Source organism: Cyanidioschyzon merolae, chromosome 18, assembly GCF_000091205.1.
Source record: "Cyanidioschyzon merolae strain 10D DNA, chromosome 18, complete genome".
Lineage (NCBI taxonomy): Eukaryota > Rhodophyta > Bangiophyceae > Cyanidiales > Cyanidiaceae > Cyanidioschyzon > Cyanidioschyzon merolae.
This window is the reverse complement of record NC_010144.1, coordinates 691,747-715,670: the sequence shown is the minus strand read 5'-3', so window position 1 is coordinate 715,670 and position 23,924 is coordinate 691,747. Positions and strand designations below refer to the sequence as shown.

The following is a 23,924-nucleotide window of genomic DNA, read 5'->3' as shown; positions in this document are numbered from 1 at the left end:
ACATCCGTACAGCTTGCGGAATTCAGAACCATTCTCCATCGACGAAATCCACCTCCCGAGTGAAAACCAGGGATGGCGCATAGCGCTCACATCTATGTGATCCCGCAAAGGAAACAAGAAAAGGAAAAAGGAGTCAGTCTTAAAGAGCGACGATGATGCATTCAAGGAACATCGCGAAGATTATTCGCGAAGCCCGCTCGTGGTTTCATGTTTGCATGACGCGGAACGAAGCTCACAGAAGCAACAGAGACCAATTGAATACCAATCTGCACGAACTCTCACAAAACTAGGCCTCAGCCCTGGAACAAAACATATTTCTCATCGTCCACAGTAGATGAAGAGAAAGAATTTGCGTTAAGCGTAGATCCCTGGTTGAAGGACGTCATCGCCGTTTCCGTACCTCTAAATCAAAGGCACATTGGCAACGACCTGAGCACAAAAACGTAGACAATGCTCTTTGACTTTTCCGTGGCCCGATTTTACGGGCAGACGGGCACGGTGGACGCCACAACGCTGAGCGAAAAGAGGACTGGTGCCATCAGGACCCTTCTCTACGCGCTGGCGACCGGTTCGATTGGAGGACAATGCTGTGCGCGCTTTATTCAGAGATTGTATGAGCGTCCAACTGCCTCACGCAGACGATTTTTGCCAGGAGTACCTGAGTCTGTGCTGGTCTCGCCAACGCGTTCGGTTGCGCGCACCCAGACGACTTGCGCATTCTTCCAACTTATTCAAGGAGCCGAAAAACTAAAGTACTGACGAGTCGCGTTGTTTCATGGTGGTTGTCAACGACATGGACGTATTTGAGCGCACAAGCGCTGCACTAACGCGCAATCGACGACATCGTATAACGAGTGCAGGAAACGATTCTACACGATTCCCATCAATGTGTTCAGGACAACGTACACGCATTATGGGCTGGGATGTACGCTGAAACAGGTAGAGAAGAAGAGAGCGGAACAGAGCACCATGCACGAGATTTATGTAGGTTTTGTGGATCGAACTTCTCATGGCGAGGCTATCGAAGTTGAGAAGCTGCCTATGGCGTGTGTGTGTGTGTGTGTGTGTGTTTCTCCCGTATAGTACCAATGCGCGCGCGCAGCTTCTGAACCGAGACTGGAGCGCCCCGCTCAACATCCGCCAATGCTTCGTGCTTCCGCAGCGTCTAGCGTCTTTGTTTCAAGTGAACTTTCGAGGAAATCATTAAGTACTCCGTGTGGGTATTGTGCTGGAACGCTGAATATTTTCGATTTAAAAAGATCAGCGGCCAGGAGAGTGGGCGTTGGATTCTCGCCACACGCAAGGCATGATTAGGGTACCGTTACCACCCCAGAAACGCTGCAACGCCGTCTGCATATCCACTGGGCACGGTGTTCCTGGGCTGTTCGTAGAGGCGAATCGTGTCGCGTTGTTCTCCATTACTGCGCGTAGTGCCACAACTTCTTTGCCAATGCCGCTAAAACCGAAGCTTCTTGACACTTTAGACGTTCCGCTTCCCAGCAGGGCGAGACGCTCCGCGTGACAAACGCCCCCACAGGCCCGGATCTGTCTCCCGTCAACTATTCTTGGCAGCGGCATGCGGCACCGGCGGATGCAATCGCCACAGGCGAAGCCGTGGCCTCGTGCCTCACTGACCAACCTCGTCGTACACATGGTGCCCCCAAAAGGCATCATGACGAATCCATGGCACACGACCTGATTTCCGACATTTACAGACGCATGCGTATCCCTCTGATGGTGCATTGACCGAGGCGCTGCAGCGATGAGGTTAAAGGAAATGCACCGGCCAGCAAGTCGCACATGCTCGTGCTCGCTCACGCCCTACAGCTTGCTGATTGAAATACGGTTCTTGTGACAATCTTCCAAGCTCAGGGAGTGCCAGAAAAGAAACGCAACAGGTATGGCCGCATCGACTCGCCGTGGCATCCTGTCCAACGCCATATTCGTTGGTGTCAGGGGCAGTCGCTGTCGCGCTTATGCAGGCCACGAACGAAGATGGAGTCGCTCGCCTCATGTGCTCGACTCGCAACCGTCAGCGAGGGCTACTTCATTTTAGGCCCAAAGCCTCCGAAGATGCCTCCCCGTTTCTTGTCATCTGTTCCGCTGGCGGAGCCGTTCTGGTGCGCATCCTCCTTTCGAAGGCGATCCAATTCTTCGATGAGCTTTCGCTCCGCATCGCTTAATTGCTTCGGTATACTAACCTTGATTGTTAAGTAGTGGTGTCCACGGCGTGTTGGCGATCCCAGTTTCGGTACACCCTTATCGGCAATTCGCAGTACAGTGCCAGGCTGCGTACCCGGCGGAAGCGAAACCTCCACAGGGCCGTGAATCGTGTTCACACGTATGCGCCGACCGAGAATGGCGTCGAGGTACGACACGGTGAACTCCGAATAAATGTCGAGATCCTCTCGGCGAAATTCGGGATGCGGACGAACCTTGATGTACACGTAGAGGTCACCGGGTGGCCCGCCGCGGGTACCAGCATCGCCCTCGGAGCGGACACGTAGCCTGGAGCCATCATCCACCCCAGCGGGAATGGTGAGCATGAGCTGCTTCTGCGTCTGTACACGACCTCGCCCGCCGCACGTGCCACAGTATTCATCGACTACTTCTCCTGCCCCGCGGCAATTCGGACACGTTTGCGTCGACTGGAAAGCGCCTAGCGGGGTCCGCGCAACCTGCGTCACGACCCCTGCGCCGCCGCACATCGTGCACATTCGTGGCGAGGAACCCGGGCGCATCCCGGATCCGCTGCAAGTTTCGCAGGTTTCCAAGTGACTGATTCGTATTTTCTCCTCGCCGCCGAAAATGGCTTTCTCAAAGTCTATCTCGAGGTCTAGTCGGAGGTCTTCACCGGGCTCGGGACCGCTACGCCGGGCGCGCGCACGACCAGAAGCCGCGCCCCCAAAAAACTGGTCAAAGATATCACCCAGACCGCCAAGGTCCGCAAAGTCCGCGAAGCCGGTGGGCCCGCCACCAGAGCTCGCCGCCGCTCCCTTCACACCGGCCTCACCGAACATATCGTAGCGCTTGCGGAGGTTCTCGTCCGAGAGCACCTCATACGCCTCAGACAATTTCTGAAACTCTTCCTTGGCGTTCGGTGCTTTGTTGACGTCGGGGTGCAGCATGCGCGCCTTTTGGCGGAAAGCGCGTCGGATTTCGTCCGCAGCTGCGTTCCGCGACACACCCAGCCTTGCGTAATAGTCCTCCTCTGCTCGAAGGCTGAGTACGCCCCTGCGCGAGCTTGCCCGGTTGCGCGCAGGAGTACAGCGCAAAATTCGCGCGGGACACGCCCGCTCAGAGAACCGGCGCGAACAGAACGCACCCCAGCCTCCGCTCCGAATTGGGTTATCAGGAGGTAGCCCCCGCGAGGGTACACCACCCAGAGAGCCTCTCGACCGCCACAGCAGCCGCTCTCCAGTTACTGGAACGAAACCACTTCGCGGCGCCATACCACGTGTTGAAAGCTTATTTGGTGTGTGCCTTGTGCCCGACACGAGTCGATGTTCACTCAATACCACAGCGCACACTCTATATGAACGGGCACGTCGACGCCAGCGCCCAGCTTCGATGATCGTCGTCCCCAAGGATGATGGGCAGTTTGCGCCCCGGACGGCGAGGCGGCGGGCGCGCGCCCCTGAAGGCCGCCGAAGCATCACGATGCGCGGCGTGGACGGGCGACGCGCGCGCGCACGCACGCACCCCAGCAGCGCCGGCGTTCCCGCTCGCACGCGCCGCGCTACGCGATCCGTGCGCATCGGTGAAACGCCTCCGTGGCGCGCACTGAAAAAAACACACACAAAAATAGTAAGAAAAGAAAAATGCGCATAATCGGAGAACGCTGGCCCAGGTAAACGTTCTGTCAATGAAATTAAAAAAAGAGATCGGTGAAACGCCTCCGTGGTGCGCAGCAGCAGCAGCAGCGCCAGCGCTGGAGGCGCACTCCCAGGTGCCTCTGGGCAAGAACGGATTTTGTGTACTGAATGACACCCGTGCCAGAGTACGGCGTGGAACAGGGAACGGATCGCACTGTTACAGTCTTTCGACTTATATATCGAAATTTTTGAGGTGCATACTGTTGCGATTCGGATTGGAACAAAGCGAGATTCGGGATCCCCACGTCGTTCCGGGACTCTCTGGTAAGGTACGGAGTGGTGTATTCGACACTTGGCAGCTGGAATGCTTAACGTCACCGGAATCAATATGAATCGGGATATTCTCGAACAGAATTTCGTTCAATAACTGACATTCTGATTTCGTGCACATGAACAAGGCTTCAGGTATCTCCTTTCATTCGGTGCAGCCTGCTCAGATCATGCATCTTCAATTTCGAGGCAACGCGTATGCGCAGCAATTCGCGCCGCTGGATTGACGGGGCGAGATACGCAACAGCTTCGCCTGGTGACTGATTCAAAAGCTCATGCCGAAAATACAATAGACTTGTATCGTCAATTTATCGATTCGGCCTGAATGCGAAATCCTCGTCTCTCTCTGCGGACGCCCAAAATACGGCATTCGACGGCAGCGCCATGATACGTCGCCCGGGAGATGCTCCCAGAGGCTCCGGTCTCTTCTGTTTGCATGGAATAGAGTCTCAGAGGCACACTCCCGTCATCGCAGCGATCGCTTCCAGTGAAATGCCGGTACCGCTGGCGGCGATACGTGGTATGAACCTCGAACCCGCATCGCAGTACGCGCCCCAGCGGCAAGCGCGATCTCGCTGGTGCCGTGATCCGTCTGCGCTCGAATACGGCGAATGCGCTGGTGCCGGCGTGAATATTCGATAAAGTACTGGTCGTGTTTCTGGACGTGAAAGGCGGCGTGCCGAGCGCTGACTTGGGCGCTTCCCGGCGCGAAATACTTGCACACCGGGCAGCAACTCTTCGCAGATGAAAGAGCTCCGTGCCGCCGGTAGTGCTCCTCGGCCTGATTTGCATAGGGTATGGGCCCCAGCGAAGCAACTCGACCAACATGCATACGCTGCTCGCACTGCCTCGCACGGGTGATGATATGGATCGGTTCCTTACTGCGGGACCGGTGTGTGAGCATCTCTGCAGAGCGTGGCTCCACGTACTGTACGCGGCGCCCAGGATACAAACCATCTGGGGTATTTGGAGCCGCCGATGTGCCGGCGCTCATTTCACGGGGCGAAGCGGTCCAGACTACCGATCCCATCTTTTGGTACTTTTACGCTACTGCATCCACGCCAAAGATAGTCTCAATGAATTCAAAGCATTATTGGCGCCGGCCTGCGCGACTGGACCTGACCAGGACCCAAGTCAAAATGTGCAGGCGTGCATGAAACGCCTGCACTGGGTCTTCCAAGCGCCAGGCGAACGCGAAGCAGTGGTAGCGCTCGCGCCATCCGTTGCATAGCCCGCGTTCTGAGATATCGAAGTGCGCCTTGACTGCATGGGATGCCAACGGGCTGCTGCCCCCGCGATCAGTGCACTGCAGATGCCCGCTGGTCCCGTCATGACCTGAGAAAAAAGCACGCCTATCACGTTGAATCGATGCGCTTCAGAACTGCATCCAGCTGCGCGTCGCGAATTGTGCGAAATGTCGTACCTTTCTCCTGCAAGAGACGCGACCGATCGGCCAGAATGGTTGCGAGACCGACCATCGCTGCCTCGAACGCAAACGGTGCGTCATCTATGATGGATTTCTGCAGTTGAAGCACGTTCTTCTCGGCCTCACGGAACTTCATCTCCGCCTCATACATGAGATCACGAACGCGTTGCAGCTTAGGCTCGGGAGTGTTCGCCTTTTCCTTGTCATCGACCACAGCCCGTCTTGCGTCGTAGTCTTTCGCCAGGTTCTCCATCTTGGATGACTTTTGCTTGCACTCTGCAAGCCGCTTACGGAACTCTTTCAGGTAACTGAGAATCTTACTCGAGGGGGACGCTTTTTCCGCCGTCAGCGTTTGGCGCAACTCGTTCCCGACCTCCTCGCTGGACTTTGCCAGCTTCTCTGACGTATCCTTGACGTTCTCACTGCTTGATTCAGGTAGAGCGCCGCTGAGATCGGATGCGAACGCTTTCAAGACGTCACCCAACCGAACCCAGTTTGATTGAACCGCTTCGAGGTCGCGAATGAGACGCCCCAGTGAGCTCTCAATCGCGTTCACTTTCCTCTTGTTCTCTTCATACTCGGGAAGGGGCGTTCGATCGAAGCTCTGGAAAGTACGTTTGGCACAAAAGCACGACAGGGCCATTTTTGAGCAGTCGCAACTTCACTACGGACGGTTACTGAGGTGCGTTGAAGCGAACGCTGGTGCGGTTCGACAGGGCGTTCCTCTGCGTAAGCCTCATCGAGCGTGTCTGATCGGGTCGCGCGCCAGCTGGCATCGTCAGGCGTGTCCGGTGCAATGCTGGGCAGCGATCGCCTGCTGGACAATATTGGACATCGTGCCCGGGCGGAGATGTGTTCCATCGGAGCACCCGGCAATGTCGGGTACCGATGCAACGCGTACGGTTATCCTGCGGTCCCTCTGGTGCAACACTCTTGTATCGAACTGGTCCCGGGGGAGCGCGAACACTGCCAGTATCCAGGCGAGTCGACCCTTCTTATTTTTTAGAGGCCATTTGGCTTTCCATCGACCGCAGAACGATGTTTGTCCATGACGTAGAGGCTTAACACAACGAACCTGCGGGGTCCCGAGCCCGCTACAGGTGCTCACTGCGACGCTGGGGGTGCGTCGCCAATGTTGCTAGACGAAGACACGACGGCTTCACGATTGCGCAACGTGCATCGGCTTGAGTGCGTACGCGGGCAGACGCTTGTTTCGCTTTCAGGCAACACGAGGGGATTTCACCCGATGGCATGCGCGTCACGCGCGTTTCGGCTTCTCTGGGTTAACTGAGTCTGGAATACGGTCGAGACTGGCGCCGCTTGCAGGGATCAAGACCCTGGTTCCCGATTGCCGAGGGAGATTTCTGCAAAATCTTCGTATGGCATGTCGGGCTGGAGGTCTCAATTCTTTCGCTTTGCGGCACTCGTCAATCTCGCGTTTTCGTGGGTATCTCCCGAAACTCTGCTTCAATGCAGAACGTATACATGGATGTGTCTAAGCCATGCTGAGCGACGCACATGTGCGTCTTCTGAAATACGAACAAATCGCAAAGTCTGAGCTTGGAATTTCAAGTTCGCGATAGACATGCTTGATTCAGTTTTCGACAGTACGATTTTCGATAGTTGCATGGCGTATTTAAAAGGTCTATGATCGTTGCCACGAACGAGCGCTTCCGCGATTACGCGATTGTTAACTGGATCCGGGAGCACATCCATGCACAGCTCCGGGTCGAACTTGTTGAGCATACCTTGGATTTGCTGCGGAGCTCGTGTGCCGCACACGCTCGACACGGTGCAGTGAGGCTCGCATGGCCGACGATGCCTCAGCTGTGGTCCAGAGCGCGGCTCCAATGCATGCTGCGTCTACGGATGTTGATCAGCTGGACGAAATACCTTTTAGATTCTCGTCCGGGACAAGAAGCTTCTTTGTACGCACGCTTGCCATCACAAGCATCTGCTTTCTGGAACCTGAGAGATATTGCCTGAACGCTGTTCAACGCTTTCAGAGCGCTGAAGAGAACGCTGCACAACCCGCTTTTCGGTGCATTATGTGCGGTGACCATGAGATCGTGCGTGCGACTGCCGCATCATGCTCCCGTGAGAGCAAAGGCCGTCCACAGCTTGGTGTTTCGGGGTACGAACTCTTGCCCCGCTTCAGCAAACCAGTCGAAGGCGGATCGCAGCAGATATGCGATTCACCGCGAGGCCGGCTATCGAGCTAACCGCGGACCTGGAGTTGCAGCGCCAGCTCGCCCCTGGCGTCTGACCAGTTACCTCGAGTAGAAGAACCTGCTTCTCCAGCGCACGTCTAGGCAACATTCCATGTTTTATCTGTATCTTTCCGTAACGTTCAAGCAGCAATTTTAGCCGCGTCACGCGTGTACCTCCCTATCCGTCGCTGTCGACGTCATATCGGAGCCGGCGTGGGCGGCTCAGCAGCTGATGCCGGCATTCTCGCATGGCACATTCTGTATTCCTAAAACGCCGAAATCGAGCAAACTATTCGGTATGTTCGGCAATGCGGACGTATTATGGGGATCGAACACGCTGAATGTGGCCGAGAACTCACCATGATTGCCCGTGGTGGTGCGCAGCCTCTTGATCATCACCGCTGCGGACACGAAATCCGGATTCGTTTGGTTTTCAGTGTACAAATCCGCAACGGTAGCTCTTCCGGCAGAGTTCTCTGCAGAGTACTGGGCGATCGGAGACTTGTAGTAGATGAAATACAAGAAGGAGTTGTTTTTCAGCAAAGCTGTTGCATTAATGAGTCGGAAGCTCCCGGGATCGTTGTTCGGATACACCGTGGCATAGCGGATTCCTGACAAGAAGCTGATGCCCAGCCCGTAGGCATAGGGGCCCTCCCCGGCACCGTTGCTGTTTACAACCTGCGTACCTGTGATGACCACAGTCGCGGTGCGATTCATATCGTAAACCGGTGGTGTCGACGGGAGTGGCGACGGCACACCTTCCATGCTTTCATGATCATGAGACTCGGTCACGCGAACGCTCCCGAGCACCTCTTCCAGGAGTGCCGTGTCGATCTCTGAACGCGGCCAAACAGCTGCGGATATGCAGCATCGAATTCCCACGAGGAGCAACACCAGCAATACAACGCTACCCAATGCGTGTCGGCGAGACATTGTACAAGCGCAATGAACACTATCTTTGTAACTCACCCTGGCTGAGCGGGATATCAAGACAAATGCAATTGCACACGAGCTTTCGCATTGGCAGCGGTCCAGTGCTACACACAGAGTGGATATCCCGGTCTGGCACGGTCCCGAGCCTGGTCCTCTGTAGTGTCCAAATTGGGTGTCGAGTGTGCACGTGTCCGCGTGCGCGCTGCACGCAGCTGCCGCGCGCGTGGCGCACCCGAAAGAAACCCGATTTGGATTACAGAGACAGCGTCTGATCTGGCGGTGCTTCCTGGTATGCGCGCTACACGAGGTGCCGAATACCAGCACAGGCACTCTGAGGCACATTCTGGTACTCGGTGCGGAAACTTCACGACGTTATAGGAGAATCCATGCTTCGCGCAGATCTTGTGGATGCAAATGTTGCACGAGGGCAATCGCTGAAACCCCGACCAGCGTGCATCAAGACCAGAATACCAGAATTGTGGAACAGGAGACACCGCGGATATGCTGAAAATCCTTCCTTCTCTAGCTCTTTTGGACGTTTGACCAACGCTCGTGTGCCATTTTCTAGGCATCTGGTCCGTGGAATCCAAACAAGTCACTACCGATGTGCTCATCTGAATCTGAAAGGAACAACGAGATTCTCTGCGTGCGTGGCGACGAATCACATCGACATGGATCGACACGCTCGTCTGTTTACTTGTCGTGCGCCGTAAAATCAATTCTGGAAACCCCAAACGCCAGTATCATTTTACTTGCCAAAATTTTCACAGAACCGATCCAACACACTGCTGACGATGTCTCGGAACCGAATGCGCATCGTGTTCGCGTCTTGGTGCTGGACGACGACCACATGCGAGTGGTTGTCGGTGGATCCACGCACACCCTGCGATGAAGCCAATGAAAAGAATGTAACCCGATCCCTATGTCAGCACTCGATACCAGCCCCCGAGCAAGGTACATCCAAGATGCTCAGAACACCCATGTCCAGTAGACTGCTCGGGATGTTCGGGACGCGGGATGTGTTCTGTGGGTCATAGACATTGAAGCTCACGTAGATCGACCCGTGCGAAGACGGCATCACGTTCGACTGTTTGATCACCACTGCCCCGGCAGTATAGTTCGGACTACGCTGATTAGGCTGGTAGAGGCTCGCTACCGGGTTGCTTGCTGGGAAATTCAGCGATGCGTATTGTGCCAGTGGATGCTTGTAGTACACAAAGTATGCGAAGGAAATGTTGGAAAGTAGTTCTGTAGCATTCACAACCTTGAACGTTCCAGGCGCTTCATTTGGGAACACAGTTGCATACTTGATTCCCGAGCTGAACGTAATTTCACCCCCGACCCCGAAGTCGTTCTGGCCGGCGTTGTTGCTGTTCTGCACCTGCGCTCCAGTCAGCATGAGTGTTGCGGTGCGATTCTCGTCATACACTGGTGGGTGCGGTAGCAGCGGCGACGGCGCCGGAAAGTTTCCTGAAGGGTAGTTCGGCATTGAATGGTGAAGATCGAGCGGTAGCTCCACCAGACTCAACTCGATCTCCGCTCTGATCGCTCCTGGAGCAGAGAAAAGCAGCCCACACAGCAAAAGAACGCTGAGTATTGTTGTAACGTACCGCTGCATTCTTTTCGGTTCACGGTTACGGTTCCAAAGCAAAATTGCTTCCTGTCGCAATCAAAGCCGCACAGAGCACACCCGCTAAATGCCAAAACACCGAACTAGTTCATTTCATGATCGGAGAGACACAGGCCGCGAATGACCTACTGCCTAAATCGATCCGAGGCCAATTTTGGTGTGCGGCCGCTTCCAAATCGGACGCTGGTGCGATCCTCTGGACGACTGGCCGGCTGATCGGGGACACGCACGCAGCCGTGCGCGCGCTGCGGCGGCGAGCGCGCGGGCGCTCTCCCCCATTCGGTGGGCTATTTCGGTCAGTGCGCGAGATCGGCCGCTGTGCGCGCGCGTGCGCCTCCTGCAGACCTGTCACCACCGGAGCGATGCATCTACGTTGACACACATCCAGTGAGATATGTAATTGCTGAGCGGCCGTGGAGCTCTGGGACAATGTCATCAAACCCAGACATGGGTATCGCGTTTCGCATCAGGGGACCAGACACAAATAGGACTACTTGGGAAGCTGGTCTCGTCTACAGTGCGTCTGTGCTCCTGGCGTCATCTCTGAGGGAGGACGCTCTTTCCAGGACACCTGCTCCATGAAAAGAGGAGGCCTGGCCAGAATCCACATAACCTGGAACGCTGAGGAACGCTTCAGTTCTTTTAAGGTGTAGGATCGTTTACACAAACCAACGACTCTCACTGGCGCGATTGTTGCCAGCATCCGGGAGAGCGTCCGCTATTCCGCACTGGACGTTCAAGGTCTGCCGGCCATTCGCTGTGCTCCCCTTCGGAAGGAAACGCGTCAGGGACTCGGAAGTGGTTTCGGGGCCCCAGCTGTATCGGAATGGGATCGTTCTTCACGAGTGTCCCGCTCCTGGCATCTTCAGACACGCCCGAGCGTTATCATCCATGCGAACAAAAGCAACCCGAATTCAATCCAGGGAAAAGCCGGCAGCGGTTTCTGTTGCGAGAAGTGCCCGCTGCCACTGCGACGGTTAAGAGGATTTCTCCGACAAGCGCCCATACGGCGGTTATCTGAGTGAAGACAGCGTCGATGCACGGCATGCGCTTTCTGACGATCTCTTTCATGCTGCCGATGTAGACGCGAACAAACGAGACTATTGCAAACACGAATATGATGACCTTGTTCGCAATGGAGTAGTTACAATAGCCTTGAGGTGTGCCTTCAATTCTCGTTTCCATTGTGGGCGGGTACATACCAGTGAAACGATCAGCGTTCTACGACCATAGAGGGTATACATACACTTGCGCGCAGACGCATCGTAGCCCTTTGTGACCAGCCGATTGCAATCGGTTTCAGTTCATCCTTGCACATCTCGAGCCTGAGAGACTGCTCTGCGAGTCTCGTCTTCGGCACCGCATGTCGTCTGATATTAATGGCGGCGCTGAAGTTTCGGTTCCCGACCTCCATGTGTTTATTGCCTCTGCTTGAACTCATCAGTGCAGGGGTTCCTGAAATTCGCGCCCCCTGTGCCACTACAGGCTCATCATCGTCCCGTCGAGCAAACACTTTTTCTCGTCCATATCCCCTCTCCTACTTCTTCGTTACTCGCTCTTCTTCGCATGTTGGTCCGAGCCAAGTGGATATTCTTTCGTGTTTTCCGGTACCCGACGATGACAGCCCTTCAGGATTCCGGACGTCCATGTTCGTACCTTTCCCTTGAATTTTTTTTATTTCTTCAAATGAACGCACTTCGAACGTGTTTGCTATTGACCAGCGAATAGCATTTGGTGACACGCTCCTAATAGTGAAACACAATTGAGTTCAAAGACGGATGGGAATCTGGCAGGTGCCCCCGTGATGCGCACCGCTTCTCGAAGCCAGTAAACTGGACAAAGAGTGCCTCGCATGCGTATCTGCGATTGGCGCGCCGGACGTCACGCGTCCATCTTCGTGAGATTCATTCCTTCTACACGGCCACGCGGGGTGCCTTTGAGCCGTACACATGCTCTGTGCCCCAGTTACTACAAGACACTGCTCTTGAACGGTAACTGTGCTGTCAGCCTAAAAGAATGAAACAATGGGTGATGTGTACGAAAACGGTACTGGAGACGAGGAAGCAGGCGCAACTGCCGCGCACCGGAATGAGGAGATAAACGCTACCGGCAACAGAGATAGCTACGTACCCTTTGACCCGCTCAAGTCCCATGTAGACGATGAGTTCGCCGAGTTTAGCACGGATGCAGGCCAAGGCTCCTTCTTTGAAGGACAAAGAATGGAATCAAAAAGCGTCGAGGTTTCGCTTATTCAGCAGCATACCTTCTCGATGAACTGGCACGACTTGTGCTTGTCGGTACGACTCAAAACAGGTGGCCCGTTTAAACGCTCGAAGGAGACTGTGGTAAAGCCCATTCTCAAAGGCATAACTGGTTACGCGCGGCCGGGTCAAGTGCTCGCCATTATGGGGGGTAGTGGCGCGGGTAAGACTGCCCTCTTGTCGATGCTTGGAGGTCGAATTCCTGTTGGTGAGTACGAAATTAGCGGTGAGCTACGTATCAACGGGCACGAACGCGACGTCAACATGTTCCGCCGGTACACGGGATTTGTCGAGCAGGACGCTCGCGTGTTTGCTGACCTCACCGTACGTGAACAGATCGAGTTTAGTGCGCAGTGTCGTTTGCCCGCCTCGATGCCCATCGAGAAGAAGATGCGGCGCGTGGAGCAGGTGATCACGGAGCTGGGCCTTGCAAACGCCACCAATACTTTAATCGGGAACGCTGTACAGCGAGGTGTCAGTGGCGGTGAACGCAAGCGCGTGAACATCGGTATAGAATTGGTGACGAACCCGCCACTACTGCTCCTGGATGAGCCGACCACCGGCCTGGACTCGTTCCAGGCACAGGCGGTGATGCTCACGATGTTGCGGCTAGCGAGACGCGGGCGTACGATCATTGCAACCATTCATCAACCACGTTCGCAGATTTTCCAGATGTTTGATTACCTGTTGCTGCTAAGCGAGGGTCATCAAATCTACTTTGGTCCGGCGAAAGATATGGTGCCGTATTTCGCGGCGCTCAAGTATCCATGTCCGGCCTACTTTAACCCAGCGGATTTTGCACTGGATTTGATCTCTCTGAATGCGCGCTCCAAGACACTGGAGAAGCAGACACGGGCACGAATCAGTTACCTAGCCAATCGCTTTCTCGAACACAAGTCGGAGGCCTCGCTGCCGCTGGATGATCCGTTGGGCGCCATCGGTGACCTGCATACCAAAGTAACGCGTAAGGGCGTGTCGCTCTTCTCGTCCCAAGGCGAACCGAACTACGCTGAACCGTGGCCGGTACAGTTTGGGCTCCTGGTGAAGCGCTCCTTCAAACTCATGGTGCGCGAAAAGGGCACGAACTTTGCGCGCTTCTTTCAGACGATCATCTTTTCAGTCGTTTTGGGTTTGATCTGGTTGAACACTGGACGCAATTCCTCTGACTTGAACGCTGTACCCGGCGTTCTTTTCTTCCTGCTTATCAATCAGGCTTTCGGTGCGTCTTTCGGCGTTGTTTTCTTGTTCCCGCTTGAGCGGGGTATTGTCTTGCGAGAGCGCTTATCGCGTTTCTATCGCGTAAGTGCTTACTTCCTCGCCAAGAGCGTCGCCGAGCTTCCCCGATTGGTGGTGCTCGCTATTCTCTTCGCTTGCATCACGTACTGGATGGTAGGCTTGCAACCGCATCCGTCCTCTTTTTTCATCTTCGTGGTGCTTGTGCTGTTGACGGCCCATACCGCGGAATCACTGACCCTTATGGCTAGCGCCTCAGCGAGTAGCCCGCAAACAGCAGCGGCAATCGCTCCGGTACTGATCGTGCTGTCGCTGCTTTTCGGCGGCTTCTTTATCGGCCCTGATGTGATTCCCGTGTGGTTGCGATGGCTTCGCTTTGTGTCGTTTATCTACTATGGATTCGCGGCTGTCATGGACAATGAATTCGGGTACATTCCGCGTTCGAATACCAATAATCCACTGGTCACGTACAACATCAATTCATTTGGTATCGGCGGAAACATCGGTTTTCTAATCATGCTTGATGTAGCGTATCGTGCAATTGCCTTTGTGTTCCTGCTCTATAACAAGCCGCGACTCCAGAAAAGCATCTGAACGGTGGCGTTGCAGAAGTGCGACTGAGTCGATGCTCCGAACGGCAATCAGTGCCAAGCGACATCATTTCTGGGCTCGGGGAGCTAGCGCCTATTGAATCAATGGCCTCGGTATAGTCTGATGTGAACGCAATGGTATCGCGACATCAGTGATGCAAGCTGCTCGCATAGACTCGAACGCTGCGTTTCTAGCTTGCGTCGTTCCCCGGAATGCTTTCGTCGTTGGCAATGCCAGGCGCACGCATTTTATCGAGTCCTCTCTTGAATCCGAATCCGCGTCGTGGACAAGGGTCTCGAGCTTGATGCAAGCGCAACGCATACGAACGGCGGTATCAAGGCTTGAAGCAGCATCTGCAAGCTGGGTTTGCAGGAGCACGCACCGCTTCTGCGGGGGCATCACCTGGGCTCCGAACAACAATGCAGGCTTTCCGAGTCGATCAATCGTGTGCTGCCCTCTGCTTTTGCAACGTCTTGGCCCAACTGAGATTGCTGTGGGATCGGCATTTGGCAACGGGTATTGTGGCGCGATATACGCAGTGCCGGGCCTTTTGCGATCTCAGCGGCAGGCAAGTCTCGTCCGTACTTGTCTTTGTTTGTGGTGGTGGTGGTGGTGGTATGATATCCTGTATCAACGCAGCTGGGTACGGAGAGCGCCACTCCATGCATACCGCAGCGCACGATACTGTATAGAACTGGCCAAGTTGAGGGGTCTGCGGATCGGACATGGCCTTGAACCCTGTCTAACTATGGACATGTGTGCTTTCTGAATGGAATTCCCTTCAAAAAGTCTCGAGCTGACACCTTCAAGGTCGTAGCAAAGCAGTCCCGCCTCGTTACGGCGTCCATACTGGGGATCGTCTACTCGAACCGTGATTCACCAAGGAAGGTCTGGATGGTGGACTGCGGAGCTTGGGTGTGCGTTCCGAAATGATGGGCACCTCCTCTGGTGCCGATAACCAATGCGCTCTTCGGGATCGCTGCCAAGATTCGACGATCCTCGAAAATGCAAATATAGTTGACCTCGACCCGAGGGCGCTCGCATCCAAAGCGGAATCTCACGCTCGAGGCGATTGTCGTCGACCGCCGGCCCTGTGCGATGCTTTCGTGGGTCCCTGTCCCCCGGGTTCAAAGCGCTCGATTCCTCATCGTTTGAACAACGACCGATCGATCCGAAACTCAAGCTCGACGCTCTTTGAGTTGTGTCTTGCCACGGACAAATCGTGTTTGACAGGAACGCTTTGCACTGGTGCATCGGCGGCAATGCGCCGCTACGTGCCTCCAAGCACTGGCAGTGGATCCCAGCTTTATCGACTTCCCTGCTGCCTTTGTTGGGAAGCTGAATATGGTGCACGACGCATTCCTGTTGATCGCAGAACTTACCATGGATGGGTTTCTCTGATATTTTCCCAGTCCCGGTCGACGCAGTATGCAGTACACGATTCCGTCACATGCCCCAGATCCGCCGCGCATTCCACATGCTGCCTCGCATCAGCAGCCAGCTAAACAACGCTCCTCCAGCACCGCTGTTCCGAATATTCAGTGGACTCTGTGCACTGCCTCGAATCAGCGTCGGAGCGAACCGTATTCCTCTTTCATAGCAGTCCTTCATCCCCGGCGGATTCCGCACACTGCCTCGTATCAGTGCGCGAGTGTACCACTGCGCAGTAAGCTAGGTGTTCAGCGATTCCACTGAAACCCACTAGACATTTTCCAGCATACACTAGCTGGATCCAGCATCCTTGCCACCCGTCAACACATACGGAATCGCATTCGGTACCAGAAAGGCCTTTCGAGTCGCGCAATCGCTGGATCCTGTTCCAGGTGCTGGAAGCGACGAGCCCCAGGGCGTCTCATCGCCTGCCGTTTCAATCTCGCGCAGTCGTGTCCATTTGGCATCGCCGCACGTGCGCGGGCCACCCGACAGCAGCCCTGGAAATGACGCGCGCACATGCAACCTATCGACGCTGTTCCCGGCTTCTCCAGTGCCGAGGTTCTGCGCTACACCAGGTGAAGAACAGCGCTGAACTGCAATAGATAACTTCTAGGGACGCACTTTTGTAGTGTACAGGTCACGACAATTCTATTGTTTTGAAAAACTGATGCAGTTTTCCAGAGAGACGCCGTCGCTCGCACAGACGATTTACACGCCAAATGGTATGCGTTCGAGCGTGTCCGTCACGGTGCGTGAGATTCGTGACGTTGAAGTCGGGATGTTTCCCCGTCGGCTCTTTGTCCGTGTGTGGCTAGATACAAGCTTCCAGCTTCGTATGAACGAAGAAACGGAGTTCGCCACAAACGTTGTTACGTTCAGGCGTAAGAGTCGTGGACCGCAGCGCTTTTGTCTCGAAAGCGGCCAATGTAACGCGTTTACGCTTCCTGATTTTGTTATCGTCTGCGATATTTGCGAAATGCGCCATGGATTCTGCTGTACGGAAACGTCCGAAGTCGTTAGTCGCGTACGTATTCCGCTATCGCGGATAAAGTTTGACACTTCCGGGCGGAGTGAACTTTGGTATTCATTCCACTATCCGCTGAAGAAAGGTCGAGCACGGGCCGGGCGCTTCGCTGGGCGCATTCTTGTCGCGATTCAGTATGACGTCGATACTGTTCGCGATACAGTAACCACTGGTGCGCTTTCACCGAGATCCAGGGCGGTGACACCGAGCCCGCAACTGGCGTATCCTTGTGACGCATCTGCCCTGTGGACCGCAATGGAGAACGGCAAGTGGGTGCCTCCAGGTCCTGCGCTGGTGGGCGAACCGCGGGGCGCTCCGGGCACCGACGGGCCGCTTGCACTGCACCCGACTTGGGCGACTAGTGTCAATCCAAACGGATCGACGGTCTCGCAGCCGCTGGGTCTGATGGATGGTCCGAAACATCGGCCAATCTCCACGTTGACCAGCTGACACTGAGTCTCTTGCAGTAACCAAAAAATTTTATCGAGCGATGGTATGTTTTGGAGGTCGACCAGAGACCATCGCCCGCCCGCGTGTCACGGCGTCGGGTTCTGTATGCGACTTGACCACAGCGCGCTGCGAGCTTGTGAAGTCACGCACTGCTTGTTCTTCGACAGGAGTATAGGAAGAAAACTGCGAATTTTCTTATGTTCGAGGTTGCCATTTCCACTGCTGACTGGTTACCGCATCGCCATGTGCAGTCGCAGGTAGCCGGGTCTCAGGGAGTGTCATTTCTCGGGCGAGTTGTTGTTGCTGTTAACCAACATCACGATGTGTACGATACAGTGCCGCGAATGCAAGCGCCACAGAGCATTCGGTAGCCGATGCATACCCGCATTCTTCCATACACACCCGAGAATTCACGTACGCGCGCATGAAACCATGGACTTGATCTTCGGCCGGCACTTGAGAATCGCGGCACGTATCGAGCTTTCACCAGCGACTTCCATGCAGAGCCAAGCATCTCAGTGGACTTGTCTGGGTCCGCTTCATCATAGGACGTCATGAAATACTGTATAGATACAAACTCCGTGCTCAGGTAGTCCATCAGGTATCCGCAATGAGTTTCATCTTCACTCTCGGACAGGGATAACGGAATATTCCATTCATCAGTGCATAGAGTTCGTCATCAATTTTTGAAAAGTCTTGCCCAAATTCGTTTTCAATGCTCATAACGCTTTCGAGTAAGTGCTCCAACTGGACATAAATCGATCACGTTGCCACTGAGCTCCGATTGGAAGAACTTTTCCGGCAAATACATGGTGATCTCGGTCGATTCGCCACGTCCGGCGGTGCCGATATCCGCAACACCTGCGACCTCCTCGGCAAAACGAACGCAGCGCGTACAGTGGATGCATCTCGTCATGACGGTTTTGATGAGCGGGCCCCAGTACTTGTCGTCGACGGTGCGCTTGTACTCGTAGTAGCGTCCTCGATCGGAACCAAACACCATACTTAGCTCTTGTAGTTGACATTCGCCACCTTGGTCTATAAAGTCGAAACGGTTAGTATTTTGCTCTTTTCTTGAGTTGAAAGTTCGACGGTGCTGAAAACTTACCGCATATTGGACAGTCCAGCGGGTGCGACTTGAGCAAAAACTCAAGCACAGCCTCACGGCTTTTCTTCACCCGCGGCGAGTCTGTTATGATGCTCATGCCATCCATGACGGGCAGCGCACAACTGATTGCAAGCTTGGGCATCTTTTCAACCTCAACCAAGCACATGCGGCAGTTGCCAGCCACAGACAGCCGCTCGTGGTAGCAAAAGTGAGGGATGTTCACGCCAGCAGCTTGACACGCTTGAATCACTGTGCTCGCCCGAGGAACCTCCACCTCTCTTCCATCAATCTTCAGACGCACGTGGTCTGGTTTCGGCGGTGGCTTGGGAGGTTCCGGAGCCGTTGCGGCTGCTGTGGCTGGTTGCGCACTGCTCGAGACCGACGCACTGGTGCTCAACCGACCCCGTGTACTTCGGGTTCCCAGGGTAAACGCCCGTTCCACGAAAAAGGAACGCACACTAGTTCTCTCCAACTTCCAGAGTTGCCGACTGAGCTTCGTTAGACTGTACATCAGCCTACTTTGACGCAAACAGGCAGCTAGGCAAGCGCTTGCCCAAGAGACTCGGCTGAGCGCGCGCACGCAACGCACGCATGCAGCCGCGCCGTGCGTGACGCCCTCGCGATCGCACACCGCCCTTGAGAGAGGCGCCTCCGCGGGCAACGAACGGATGACGTGTGCTCAATTGTTCAACGGAACATTTACAAGGACGAAGGATACCAGATTAGGCGATGCATTTTGGTGTTCTGGAAAGCATCCATTATTCTGTAGTTTATGTTCAGGTCTCATGACCCATGCTGCCTCTCCGATGTTCTGGTCGTTTCGCGCGTTGCATCGTGTGCCGAGTCTGCTGCGAACATCCGCAAAGAATGGCATTATTCTGTGGTTTATGTTCAGGTCTCATGACCCATGCTGCCTCTCCGATGTTCTGGTCGTTTCGCGCGTTGCATCGTGTGCCGAGTCTGCTGCGAACATCCGCAAAGAATGGCATTATTCTGTGGTTTATGTTCAGGTCTCATGACCCATGCTGCCTCTCCGATGTTCTGGTCGTTTCGCGCGTTGCATCGTGTGCCGAGTCTGCTGCGAACATCCGCAAAGAATGGCATTATTCTGTGGTTTATGTTCAGGTCTCATGACCCATGCTGCCTCTCCGATGTTCTGGTCGTTTCGCGCGTTGCATCGTGTGCCGAGTCTGCTGCGAACATCCGCAAAGAATGGCATCTAGCCTGCAATTTCTTCTATGATCGATGGGTTTTTCGCCCGAATGAGCCATCCCCCATCAGGTGGTTGTTCGGTGCACCTGTTAGAGCATCCATCATTCCGCAACATACTTCCAGGGTCTATCCGCGACCAGGACTAGGTCGCCATAGAGCAAACGATCAGGTCGTGGGTTCTACCAGGTGTCGAGTCTGCCCTGAAAGACAGACGGGTCTGAGCGCACGCTGCGTTTTCCTGACTCGGCACGTGGCATTAGCTGACGCGTTTCCGTTCAGCGGAAGATGTGATATATCTGCTAGCTGTATCGCATTTGTGAGCATGCCTCTGCGAGCCGAGCGCTGTGGGCTTCGTGCGCGGAAAAGCCTGCAGGTATGCGCTACATGCACACGGCGCTGCACTCTTGCAGCTGGAGCCGCATCGCAGTAGGCGTCGCAAGAGCGGCGGGTCGACCACAACGTGTTCCACGGAGCAGGCTTTTCAAACGCCATCCAGAGACCCGTGAAAAGTACTCATGCGATCCCACTGATGCACGCTGAGGATGCATTCCGAAGGATGAGCGCCTTGCCCAAAATAAATGCAGATGCTCGTACAAGCGTGATGCGCATTGCGAGCCTTGCGTTCCAAAAATGCCCTCTGGATACGCATCCGAGGTTCGCTGCTATTATCCAAGGTCGCCAGAGTAACCAGCGGCACGCAAGAATCATGCAGGTGCGCGTCTCCATGTTGCTGTCCGCACATGTTCGCGTGCTTTGTGCGACCCGCTGGGCAATACAAGCGCTCGCGGTGCAGCGTGCTCATCGAGCCAATGTGCAGGTTCGGGTAGCGATGCGCTCGCTATGGAGGGATCTACCAGAAATTATCGTTGCTTGCTATGCGGCGTGTTCTCGAGTTGATCAGTCCGCTGGTACCAGGAGACAGAAACGGCTCTAAACCGGCAGACTCTTCATCACACCAGGTCAATCGCCCGTGTTCTCTCTCTCGCAATACCCATGACGAAACTATCGCTGTGCTGGCTGTCACAAGAATGGTTGCAGCTTTCCGTCCCCAGATATATCACTCGTCCGAACCGCCTCAGCAGTGACCCAATGCAAATGCAGGAGTTGTTCGGAAGCGCACGAGCGCAACCTGCGCTAGAGCGTCGTCGCTATTGCCGCTGGCTCGGGCACCGGTAGCGTTGCGGCTGGCTCCGAAAGCCCCGACGCCAGTCGTGCGAAGCTCTGCAACAGAAAAGGTGCTCAGAACAAGTATAGCAGGGAGTTGCACGTCTTTCGTGCAGTTCATAGGGGTGCTCGGGTCGAGCACCTCAAATTGTCCGACCACTGGGCAGACCTGGAGTGCGTACCCGTGGAGTCGAGTGACTTGCGCCTTCTGAGCAGCGAGCAGACACCCCGCTTCGAACGTGGCGCGGTGGCTCCGCAACGACCCGGAGCGCTGTCTCTGCACAGGGCTTATACGGAACGCTGCTCTCACGAAAGGTAGGGCGAATCGACACCCCTGATCGTGTGCTCGAGAGCGCGTTGGCCTTGCTCCAAGTAATGTCACTTGTCATGCGACCTATAACGGACTCATTCGGCCGCGTTCACAACTACCTGCGATTATCACTGACAGAGAGATGCAATCTTCGCTGTCAGTACTGTATGCCAGCAACGGGTGTGCCGAACCTGGCACCTTCGGCGGAGTGTCTTACCGCTTCAGAGATAGCAGCTCTTGCGGAGCACCTGGTCCGGCAACGAGGGATACGCAAGCTGCGGCTGACCGGTGGCGAGCCGCTCGTCCGCAAGGACGTAGAGCAGGTGTTGGACGCACTCGCACCGCTGAGTGCAGCATCTTCGACGAATGCTGCCGTGGGAACTGGTTCGGGCGGCAGTCCTGTGGTAGCGCTCTCTATGACGACGAATGCGGTGCTGCTGGAGCGACACCTGCCGACTCTGCAGCGTTGTGGCATGCGCTCAGTAAACATATCGCTCGATACACTGCGGCCAGAGCGGTTCACAATTTTAACTCGTCGGTCTGGAGAAATTTTTCTCCCACGAGTCCTACGAGCTATCCGCCGAGCCGTTCAGGCGGGACTAGACGTCAAGGTGAACTGCGTTGTCATGCGAGGTATCAATGATGACGAGTTACTGGATTTCTGCGAATACTTTGCGAGTATGGAAACCGTTTTGCGTCCCGGACGGCTACAGGCGGTGCGCTTTATTGAGTTCATGCCCTTTAGCGGCAACGGCTGGGAATCAAACCGCTTCGTCCCCTACGCCGAAATGCTCCAACGTCTCCGCGGTCGATTCGAGCCCGAATCCCGGGAACAGGTGCAGCGCTCGCTCGATCCCCATGATACGACGAAATACTGGGCTTATCGAGGTGACGGCGACTCCGCGCTCCGAGTGGGCTTCATTACCTCAATGAGCAATCACTTTTGCGCGGGTTGCAATCGTTTGCGCGTGACAGCAACGGGGCATCTTCGAACATGTCTCTTTGGACGAACAGAATACGGTTTGCGGCATCTGATTCAGCGGGGTGACTGGCAGGAACTCGACGCAGTGATCGATGCTGCTGTCGCTCGCAAGGCCTTTGCACATGGCGGTGCACGTGATCCGCTGCGGGATCTTCCAAGGCGAACCGAAAACGATCGTCCCATGACCGCCATCGGAGGATGAGCATCCCATGACGTTCCGGGAGCAGCATCCGCAATGTTTCCCCATAACGACAAGGGCAGCGCGCTAATAGTCTCACCGTTTGCTGATGGGAAGCGTGGTTCAAGCACGCTCAAGTACCGAATGGTACTATGGTGTTTTCTGATATCGGGGCATCCGCATAAGCGCCACTCGCGTCTCTATTACCATGACCATGACCAACACCAATACCAACTGACCAGTGATCCTCGCTTGCACAAAGCTCGAAAGCCCATCGACTCGAGCAAGGTCTGCCAGAGTCTCAGACCGGAACCCCAGATTTCGAGTTGGTGCGTATGTGGCAGCCTGAATCGTTCAGCCGCGCGAACGAAGGTCGGCGGAAGTGATCGCTCGACCCCCGTGGACAATTCTCAGCGTCTTTGTCGTCTGTTTTAGGAAAATGGACGCGATAAGTTTACTCTTCCTTGACGCGCGTTTCACGTGTACCGCTGATGCGGCCAGTACGACGGGCTGCAATGAGACCAACTTTCTGACCGGGAACACTTCCCCTGGCAACAGTCGTTGGATGGCCCACATGTTGATGATTACCACCACCGTGCGGGTGGTCCACAGGGTTCATAGCTACGCCACGTACTCGCGGCCATTCGTTGCGCTTCGCTTTGTATTTGTAGTATGCGCGGCCAGCTTTGAGGATGGGTTTCGCTGTTCGGCCGCCACCTGCAACAACTCCAACTGTCGCCCTGCACGAGCTCGATACTAGTCGGCGAGCGCCGCTCGGTAGACGTACACGAGTCTTTCCGTTTTCTAGATGGTTCACCACAACAGCGTACATGCCGGAGGCTCTGGCAAGCGTGCCTCGGTCGCCTTCCTTTGTCTCGAGGTTGCACACAATGGTACCTTCCGGCATAGAGGAGAGTGGAAGCGTGTTTCCTACAGCGAGGACCGCTTTTTTACCAAAGTACACGGACATGCCCGTGTACATGCCCTCGACAGCCAAGATGCGTTCCTTCCTTTTCTTGTAGCGGTACGGGTCTTGGAACTCAACGATCGCGACGGGCGCGCCGCGTCCCGGGTCGTGTTCGATGGCGGTAACGAGCCCCCGAATGTAACCGTTGCGCTCAGCAAAGTCCACGGGGCGAAGCTTTACTGGCCCTTTTCTCTTCGATGTGTGAGCTTTGAATATGCCGCCCGCACCGCGACGCTGTCCACGAATGACGCGACCCATGATGCGTCAGCGTCTCCCAGAAAGCAGCCCTTGCAGCAAACCTTTGAAGCCTAGAGGGGTAGTAAGAACATCCAAGTGTTGCAGCCGGAGCTGGACGATGGCGACGCCGCTCGCCGTGTGCGATCCATTTTGGATAAAATTCGATATAATAGATACAATATGGACAAAAGTGATTTCTGGGACAGCCATGCGTCCACTGCCGACTCGAGCCTCCGATACACCCATGTTACCATAAAATTGGACATGCTTATGAAGACGCGCATACGCCTTCAAGCTCTCGTTTCTGCCCTTTGCCATCAGCAAAAGTTTTTGCGCGTTTTTCTACGACTGCTTCCATTTCCTGTCTCTCATCTCCGACTTTGAATGTGCCGGTCTCTCCTTTCCCTCCAGCACCGTAGTCAGCAGCAG

The 23,924-nt window shown here is 55.1% G+C and overlaps 9 protein-coding genes and 1 non-coding gene across 10 annotated transcripts, besides 2 other annotated features; 4 read left to right on the top strand and 6 right to left on the bottom strand.

The window, feature by feature from the left end:
* Positions 1 to 2,042: 2,042 nt before the first annotated feature.
* On the bottom strand, positions 2,043 to 3,452 carry CYME_CMR298C (heat shock protein DnaJ; the record flags this gene model as incomplete). Its single annotated transcript, XM_005538491.1, has 1 exon — positions 2,043 to 3,452. One exon carries the CDS (start codon positions 3,450 to 3,452, stop codon positions 2,043 to 2,045), a length of 1,410 nt encoding a protein of 469 aa, XP_005538548.1.
* Positions 3,453 to 3,786: 334 nt separating this feature from the next.
* CYME_CMR297T lies at positions 3,787 to 7,218 on the top strand. Its single transcript, XR_002461626.1, has one exon. It is a non-coding gene; the product is annotated as a hypothetical transcript (transcript).
* Positions 5,501 to 6,214, bottom strand: CYME_CMR296C (hypothetical protein; the record flags this gene model as incomplete). The annotated part of the gene is made up of 1 exon (XM_005538490.1): positions 5,501 to 6,214. The coding sequence occupies one exon, from the start codon at positions 6,212 to 6,214 to the stop codon at positions 5,501 to 5,503; it is 714 nt and encodes a 237-aa protein (XP_005538547.1).
* A 785-nt stretch (positions 7,219 to 8,003) lies between the features above and the next one.
* On the bottom strand, positions 8,004 to 9,056 carry CYME_CMR295C (hypothetical protein; the record flags this gene model as incomplete). Its single annotated transcript, XM_005538489.1, has 1 exon — positions 8,004 to 9,056. The coding sequence occupies one exon, from the start codon at positions 9,054 to 9,056 to the stop codon at positions 8,004 to 8,006; it is 1,053 nt and encodes a 350-aa protein (XP_005538546.1).
* Positions 9,034 to 9,404: a sequence feature (possible transcribed region).
* A 235-nt stretch (positions 9,405 to 9,639) lies between these two features.
* On the bottom strand, positions 9,640 to 10,332 carry CYME_CMR293C (hypothetical protein; the record flags this gene model as incomplete). Its single annotated transcript, XM_005538488.1, has 1 exon — positions 9,640 to 10,332. One exon carries the CDS (start codon positions 10,330 to 10,332, stop codon positions 9,640 to 9,642), a length of 693 nt encoding a protein of 230 aa, XP_005538545.1.
* A 2,036-nt stretch (positions 10,333 to 12,368) lies between these two features.
* On the top strand, positions 12,369 to 14,432 carry CYME_CMR291C (ATP-binding cassette, sub-family G, member 2; the record flags this gene model as incomplete). Its single annotated transcript, XM_005538487.1, has 1 exon — positions 12,369 to 14,432. One exon carries the CDS (start codon positions 12,369 to 12,371, stop codon positions 14,430 to 14,432), a length of 2,064 nt encoding a protein of 687 aa, XP_005538544.1.
* Positions 12,657 to 13,874: a sequence feature (possible transcribed region).
* A 2,098-nt stretch (positions 14,433 to 16,530) lies between the features above and the next one.
* On the top strand, positions 16,531 to 17,337 carry CYME_CMR290C (hypothetical protein; the record flags this gene model as incomplete). Its single annotated transcript, XM_005538486.1, has 1 exon — positions 16,531 to 17,337. The coding sequence occupies one exon, from the start codon at positions 16,531 to 16,533 to the stop codon at positions 17,335 to 17,337; it is 807 nt and encodes a 268-aa protein (XP_005538543.1).
* A 712-nt stretch (positions 17,338 to 18,049) lies between these two features.
* On the bottom strand, positions 18,050 to 18,956 carry CYME_CMR289C (NADH dehydrogenase I iron-sulfur protein 75kDa subunit; the record flags this gene model as incomplete). The annotated part of the gene is made up of 2 exons (XM_005538485.1): positions 18,050 to 18,375; positions 18,446 to 18,956. The coding sequence occupies 2 exons, from the start codon at positions 18,954 to 18,956 to the stop codon at positions 18,050 to 18,052; spliced, it is 837 nt and encodes a 278-aa protein (XP_005538542.1).
* Positions 18,957 to 21,196: 2,240 nt separating this feature from the next.
* On the top strand, positions 21,197 to 22,315 carry CYME_CMR288C (probable molybdopterin synthase Cnx2; the record flags this gene model as incomplete). Its single annotated transcript, XM_005538484.1, has 1 exon — positions 21,197 to 22,315. The coding sequence occupies one exon, from the start codon at positions 21,197 to 21,199 to the stop codon at positions 22,313 to 22,315; it is 1,119 nt and encodes a 372-aa protein (XP_005538541.1).
* A 430-nt stretch (positions 22,316 to 22,745) lies between these two features.
* On the bottom strand, positions 22,746 to 23,516 carry CYME_CMR287C (60S ribosomal protein L8; the record flags this gene model as incomplete). The annotated part of the gene is made up of 1 exon (XM_005538483.1): positions 22,746 to 23,516. One exon carries the CDS (start codon positions 23,514 to 23,516, stop codon positions 22,746 to 22,748), a length of 771 nt encoding a protein of 256 aa, XP_005538540.1.
* Positions 23,517 to 23,924: the final 408 nt, after the last annotated feature.